General features: G+C 40.6%; 1 protein-coding gene and 1 pseudogene across 1 annotated transcript; both read left to right on the top strand.

Moving 5' to 3' along the window:
• Positions 1-6: 6 nt before the first annotated feature.
• MS4A1 (membrane spanning 4-domains A1) lies at positions 7-6,163 on the top strand. Its single transcript, XM_004715030.2, has 6 exons — positions 7-117; positions 568-687; positions 2,018-2,074; positions 3,644-3,880; positions 4,786-4,887; positions 5,758-6,163. Exons 1-6 carry the CDS (start codon positions 7-9, stop codon positions 5,980-5,982), a joined length of 852 nt encoding a protein of 283 aa, XP_004715087.1. The 3' UTR covers positions 5,983-6,163.
• On the top strand, positions 2,209-2,274 carry LOC115871991 (annotated as a pseudogene).
• Positions 6,164-7,387: the final 1,224 nt, after the last annotated feature.

Below are 7,387 nucleotides of genomic sequence, written 5' to 3'. Positions count from 1 at the left end.
GAGCCTATGAAAAGCCCTGTTGGCATGTATCCTGCTCAGAAAATAGGTCCCTGGAGGATGTCCTCACTGGTGGGCCCCACGCAACACTTCTTCATAAGGGAGTCTAAGGCTTTGGGGGTAAGTCAATTGCCTTCTATTCTATAGCCTGGGAATTCTACGGCATATTGAAGCCGATGGCTATAAGCCAGGTGCAGCCTCAATCCTACCTGAAGAAATTTTATCCGAGCTGAGGTCTTTTCTATGTCTCACATAGCTGGGCCAAATCTGGATGAAAGTGATTACCTGATCACCTCAAGGTGATCTTATATCCCCCTTGGCACTGGCATTGAGGCTTGTGTATATAGGAGCCTCCCATCTCAGTTTTGTCCCACACCCCAGGGACATCTGTTCCTTGGAAATGTCCCACATAATGGGGAACACTGGTCTGAATAAAAAACAAGCTTTTCACAGCTTCCTTCAGACCTTTGACACAGACCCAAGTCAGTAGTCAAAACTTCCAGCCTTACCTTGATTTCTAACATGACGGTGGTTTCCGTTCATACATCAGTGTGTCTGTTTTCTCCCCAGGCTGTCCAGATCATGAATGGGCTCTTCCACTTTGCGCTGGGAGGGCTCCTCATGATCCCCATAGGAATCTATGCTCCTATCTGTATGACTGTTTGGTACCCTTTCTGGGGAGGCATGATGGTGAGTAGAAAATAACAAGCATTTGGGGAGTGAAACATACAAAATGCAAAAAAAAAAAAAAAAAGCAAACAAGCAACCACACATTGGTCGGATGGTTTCTGTGTTGAGGGAAGTATGTGGGTAGGAAGCAGGGTATCAGGCTAAAAAAATGCAGCAGGAAAAGAGCTGATAGCATTGAGTACACATCCTGTAGTTGAATGGCCATGCATTCTTTGGTTGAGAGTCAGGGGTGTGCTTCATCCGAAGCAAGGAAAGACATGAATCAAGCAGGAAACAGACTGTCCTATGCAGGACTTCTCCAAAGTCAATTTGGGGCAGGCAGCTACCCTTTTGGACTGGGTGGCATCGGTGGTTTGGAAATTAAGAAGGAACAGTAACAGCCTGGTCCCGCCTACCTGCTCCTTTATCCTGACAATTGTGTTACTATGGCACCTGGCAAACTTCATCCCATCCCAAATAAATCTCCTTGTACTTCTCAACAAAGCAGAAGTCCTTTTGGCTGTGTTGTGAACATGCTTGCCAAGCTTACAGCCTCTCTCGGCCTGGTGTGGGCACTGGTGGTTCTTTCACGGGCACTTTCATGGTTTCATTTTAAAGCTGGGTTTGGGAACCAAATTTTTCAAAACAAGAGGTATTAGACTAGAGCAAATTTTCCTCCATTCAACAACTCAAATGTTAGGAAGGGAAGATTTCTTAACAAATATTTTGTGTGACATAGTTTCGTAACAATCTTTCTTGAATATATTCTTTTTAGTGACTACATAATCAACCAAAGGTTTTCAGATTAAAAATAATAATTGCCATGACTACCTATAGAACCATCATGTAAGAAAATTCCTTTGACAGACATGCCACGTGATTCTTCATTGATAGCATATCCACAGCGCTATGGTAGAAGACCTTCTTTCCCTCTCTACCTTCTACTGCAGACAGAAAATAATCTGCATACTATTTATCATCATAGTGAGTCCCCAAAAGCAATTCCATGAAATTTTTTGGTCAAAAGTAAACCTTTTGAATCCACAATGTGAATCTTCATTGAAATGAAAATGTGAAACCTGCCTCCTTGCTCTTAGAATAGTCTTAGTCAAAGCTCCATGAGAGCTGAGTGAAGGGGATGGGTTGAATGTCATTGATCCTGAATAAAGGAGAGTGATGAGGGCTGAAAAATAAATGGATCCAATGAGCATGAGGGGATAGTGCAGTGACTGTGATTGGAGGTTCAGATGGCCTCTTACAACCAGTCCTCGATGTTAACCAGTGATCTGATCTCCCTCTCGCCTTCCTTCCCCACCCACTTCTCCACACCCCATCCCCTCTCTCTTTGCAGTTTATCATTTCTGGATCACTCCTGGCAGCAGTGGACAAAAACCCCAACAATAGTCTGGCAAGTAATCATATGTTTTTCTTTATGAAGCAAAAAATACCCATTTTCTCAGTTGAAAATGCCTCTCAACCGTAAAGGGCAAAAAAATCTTCAAAATCCTATTGCGGTCTTTATTCATCAAAAAATTTGGAAATGAGTGTTACAACTCTTTTAGAATTTGTCTAGCAGGTTTTCTGGCTTTCTCAAGAAACAGCGCCCCCCCCCAAAAAAAAATTTTTTTTAATTGTATCTATGTGAACTATATCCATGGTTATAGTTCAGAATTAAAAACAGATTGATCTGTGAAGATTGTGCTTTAGTCTTTGTCCCATCTACCCCAACCCACCACTTAGAGAAATCATTTAATCAGTGCTGAGACTGATTCAAATTCTAAGTTATTGTTTCATTGTAACCTTAGGAATGTTATTTTAACTCTGTCTCTCTGCATTTTCACCTCCATAATGCAGATGATAGTCTTTGCTTCCATATTAAATTATGAGGACGAAATGGAGCCACAAGTGTGAAAGTGCCTTAGAGGCTGTGGACTGTTCCTATGGTCCCTCGGGATTAATGTACACCCAGGAATACGACACTACACAGAGCTCCTGATTCTACGTCCTTTGGGTCAGACACTCACCCGGCATTTTCCTCCCAAGTACAATCTGAATACAATGCTCCCTCAACATTCTCTTATACTTTCTAAACTATTGCCAAGCTCAGAGGCTTTCAAAGTAAGTGGGGAACTAGCTAAATTGAGCTGCTTCCTCTGTAAAGGAGGTATAATAAATTCCATCTGGGGGTGAGGAGGGACCGTTTATAAAGACCAAATTGTTCTAATCTACAAGTATGGCTAGGCTTCTTGACTTATTATCTGAAGGTCATATAGCCAGGGGTAAACTATACAAGCCCTAAAATAATCAGCAGTAATCATAAATTACTAAGTACTTTTTACATCTATTTTCTGATTCCACATTGTATCAGTCCTACACACTCACCTTCTCATATCTGTGCTCCTCAGAGAGGATAGCTGTCAATTGTACTCTGAAAGATGGTTGACAGAGGCTGATTGCAATTGATGTCAGCAGGGAGTAAGTCTTGGTAGTGATGGTGCTGCCTGCTTCTTTCTATGATGGTACAGAGCTAGAAAGTTCTATCTGCTCCTTCGCTATCTGTACCTACAACCCCCTGCTTCAGTGATAGAAGACATTCCTTCTCTCTCCTCCTTCTACCTTCTAGTGCAGACAGAAAACTATCTAGACACTATCTTCATTTAGTCAACAAATATTTGTGAATCTCTATTAAGATGGCAAGAGAGGCATGGAAGGGAAGTGCAAAGATACAGCCTGGAAGAATAAAGGATCACTCCTAAAATTTTGACACAATAAACTGAATCTGCTGTAGTATGGAAATCAGAAAGCTAGGCTAAGAAAGGTACGAGAGCGCGAGATCAAGGTCCTGAGGGAAGAACCACAGTGTGATGGTGCTGTGGTACCTTAGTGAGACACGCGATGGCATCTGGGACACCATCCTCGCTTATATTTTCCTAATGGAAAGCAAACCCAATAAACAAAATCTGTGTTACCCTTTCAGGTCAAAGGGAAAATGGTAATGAACTCACTGAGCCTCTTCACTGCCATTTCTGGAATAATTCTTTTGATCATGGACATATTTAATATTACATTCTCCCACTTTTTAAAAATCGAGAGCCTGAATGTTTTCAGAGTGGCCACACCACATGTTACTATATACAACTGTCAACCGACTAAGGCGTCTGAGGACAATTCTCCAGCTACACAATACTGTTACAGCATGCGATCTGTGTTCTTGGTAAGTGTGAAACAGAATTTCTCTGCAGGGACGATGTGTGGCATTTGATTATGACCATCTAGACGCTCTGGATTTGCCACTTTCTAACACTGTGGCCTCGGACAAGGTTTTTACTTCATTCCGTCTCAATCTCTACATCTATAAAATGGGGACTATAACAGCTGGTTTGAGGAATACATGAAGGAGCATATTCCAAGCACCTAGAACAGTGTGTGGTACATAAAAAATGTAACATACATATTTCTTATCAATATTTTTTCTACTAATGGCATCAATATTACTATGCATTAAGGAGACCTTTGGTCTCAAGGGGTTTAAACATAGAGTTGAATGGGTGTGGGGAGATCTTTCAAATCAGTGTGCACCTTTCAAATGTAGCAAGGTTTCCTTGGCTTGATACCACAGCATCTAAAGCTGGCTACAATTTAATTGGGTTTTAGTAAAAATTCCCTTCAATATAAAATGGGTTCTTGCACGGTTGAATATCCCTGCAAGATAGATGACCCCATCTGTTGTGTATCAGGAGTTGTGCTAAGGGTGAACCTTGTAAAGATACTGTCCGTTGGTGCTGCAAAAAGTTCACACACTCCAGCAGCTAACTCAAAGGTTAGAGGTTCCAGACCACCCAGAGGTGGCTTGGAAGAAATTCCTAGTGATCAAGCCCTGGAGAATTAGCCACTGGAAACCCCTCTAGAGCGCAGTTCGACTCCAACACACACGAGATCATCTTGGGTCAAAATTGAGATCAACTGGTCTTGTTATCTTCTGTACTAGCAGGCCTCACAACTACTCATTATTCACCTTCCATCGTTGAGTTTGATTCATCAATCGCTTACTGAACATCGGCCGTGTGCCTTCCTTGTGTCATTATTGCATGTTCACCCTGGTCTCCTCTCGTACTTTAGGGCATTTTTGCAGTGATGCTGATCTTCTCCCTACTCCAGAAACTTGTGGCAGCTGGCATTGCCGAAAATGACTGGAAACGACTGTGCTCGAGGCCAAAATCTGTAAGTAGTAACTACTCTGTCCACAGCCACCCTCTAAATGTTAGAGTCAAAAGCAATCACGTCTACCAAACATCTTGTATGTAGAAGGAAACTAACTGATGAGGTTTTGGGGCAAGGGAGCTTTATGAAAGTAGCCCTGCTTATTTTTGTAATGCAGGAAATACCAATAATGAGGAAAATTGTCTTCGTGTTGGAAATAAGTCCAAAGATTAGGCAGGATATGCAGTTTCATCATGTATGTGACTTGCTAACCTTCCAATCACCTTGACTTCAGGCTTTTCTCTTGATTTCATAATGGCATCGTTAATGTTCGAAAACAAGACAGGTTAAGGTTGAAGGCTGCTAATTCTTTGAGTTAGGTTCTCAGTATCCCCACTATTCTTCCTCCTTTTTCACCCCATTCTTCTTCTAATACAATTGGTTCAAAAGACTCTACAATTGGGAAATATAACTATCCTAAAGATAAATCAACTGTTGCAGAGTCATAGAAAGTTAGATTTTTGCATAGAATTTAGAAAGCATCCCAACCTCTTCATTTTGCAGATGAGGAAAACGGGATCAGAGAGCAAAAAGTAGTTTTCCTGAATGAGAGTCCCCAAAGGGAAAGCACATCTAGACTCTGAACTTCTCTAATACTGCAGTATTCTTTACTCGAATACCAAGTACTCCCTCCGGGCAGATCTAGAATCTGAACTTCTCTAATACAGCAGTATTCTTTACCCGAATACCAAGTACTCCCTCTGGGCAGAAGGGCAAATACCTATTGGCCCTGAACGTTTACTCAGGGGTGCTTGATAAGTAATTGTAGAGAGTGTTGAGAATGACAACAATGACAAAGGTCAAAAAATGTTCCTTTACTTTGTGTTCTAGAATGTGGTTCTCCTATCAGCTGAAGAAAAGAAAGAACATACTATTGACATAAAAGAACAAGTGGTTGAGCTAACTGAAATCCCTTCCCAACCAAAGAATGAGGAAGACGTTGAAATCATTCCAGTCCTGGAAGAAGAAGAAGAAGAAGAAGAAGGAGAAACAAACTTCCCTGAACCTCCCCAAGATCAGGAATTCTCACCAGTAGAAAATGATAGCCCCCCTTGAATAGATTTTTCTGTTCTTTCTTTTTTTTAATCATTAGTGTTCATTGTTTCTAAGAAGATAGATGTACATATTTTTCCCTGGGCATGCACATCCTCCACATTCCTCTCTCTGACCTTTCAGAGAATGCCCACCACACCCTCTCTTCTGCTCAGTGAATGTAGCGACTGTAGCAAATTATGCTTTCTGGCTTCTGGTTTTGTACAACTCTTACATTAAAAAAAAAAAAAGCAGAATAAATGCAGTAGGAAGTGTTCGCTCACTGGTCTTTCCTTGTCATCTTTTAAAAATCTTCAATCCTTCCATTTTTCCGCACCTGTGTTTTTGGTAGTGCTCCTTTTTGCATCATTGCTTTAACAAAAGTAAAAATAAGTAAAATAGACTACGACAGCTACTTCATCCATGTTTTGCTGGGAAGATGTGGTGATACATTCTCAGAGCCTCTGCACTAAAGGAAGTTCTGTATACCAGATAGATTCTTTCTACAAACAACATAGCTTACGCATGGAGATATATATCTGTACTCATTTTTCCTAACTCCTGGCTGCACAGCATACCAGCCTCTAGCCTTGATGCAAAAGGAGAATGAATGAAAACAATTTGTAATGAATACCCAACCCTTGTATAATAATCGAGACTCTACTTATAGACTGTGTTTGAGTTCACAAAGCATTTACACAAATAATCCCATTTGTTGTTCTCTGGCCTAGAAAAAAATGTCTGTATTTCACAAATGATTCACGGAAATATAGAATTTTGTAGTCGGTAAATGTATTTGTCCATAGTCACAGGTGTTCATTGTGAAAGACTGGTTTCATCTCCAGATCTTCTTACTCAAATTCTGTGATGTATCAAGTAACTGAATTGCTTAGCCAAATAGCTCATAAACTACTAGAGTCAAGTCTACAGGTCTTACTCTCTAAAAAGTATTGAGAGAGTTAGAAGAAGTCAGGTTTTTAACCTCCTGGAAATAAAAAAACCAGCTATTAATAACATAAGGCAAACTACATCACTGATAGATTAGTCACTAGAAGGTGTAACGCAGATTGCTAAATGCTGTAGACATTCTCAGAAAGATCATGTTTGGAAATAGCATGATGGGCTGAATTTCTCATACCAAATCTTAGGAAAGAGCCAGTTTCTTGGTTCTTGTTCATATCAAAGAGATACTGACCCTACCTAGAAGAATGGCATACAAGAGATCACTCTACTGATTAGAGTCTAACCTACCAACTACCTTGGACCATTTGAATGTCACTAGATTGTGGCAAGTACAGTGATCACTCAGTTGTCAAACTCAATTCACTCCAAATTTGTGTTCAAAACCAAAAAGTTCAAGAACTGAACATTTTCCCCATAATAATGATAAACCAAATAATTGGTTCTGGGGCCCCAAAATTATACTTCT

This window comes from Echinops telfairi, unplaced genomic scaffold (genome assembly GCF_000313985.2).
Source record: "Echinops telfairi isolate 266 unplaced genomic scaffold, ASM31398v2 ScPeMD7_7416;HRSCAF=8454, whole genome shotgun sequence".
In the NCBI taxonomy this organism is placed as follows: Eukaryota; Metazoa; Chordata; class Mammalia; order Afrosoricida; family Tenrecidae; genus Echinops; species Echinops telfairi.
This window is presented reverse-complemented; position numbering and strand designations above follow the sequence as displayed.

What these genes read in the sequence shown, in the direction of transcription:
- MS4A1 (XM_004715030.2), top strand. Translation starts at nt 7, where the DNA reads ATGAAAAGCCCTGTTGGCATGTATCCTGCTCAGAAAATAGGTCCCTGG. An exon ending in CTTTCTGGGGAGGCATGATG is followed by an intron (nt 688 to 2,017) that starts GTGAGTAGAAAA and finishes CTCTCTTTGCAG; the next exon opens with TTTATCATTTCTGGATCACT. An exon ending in GCATGCGATCTGTGTTCTTG is followed by an intron (nt 3,881 to 4,785) that starts GTAAGTGTGAAA and finishes CTCGTACTTTAG; the next exon opens with GGCATTTTTGCAGTGATGCT.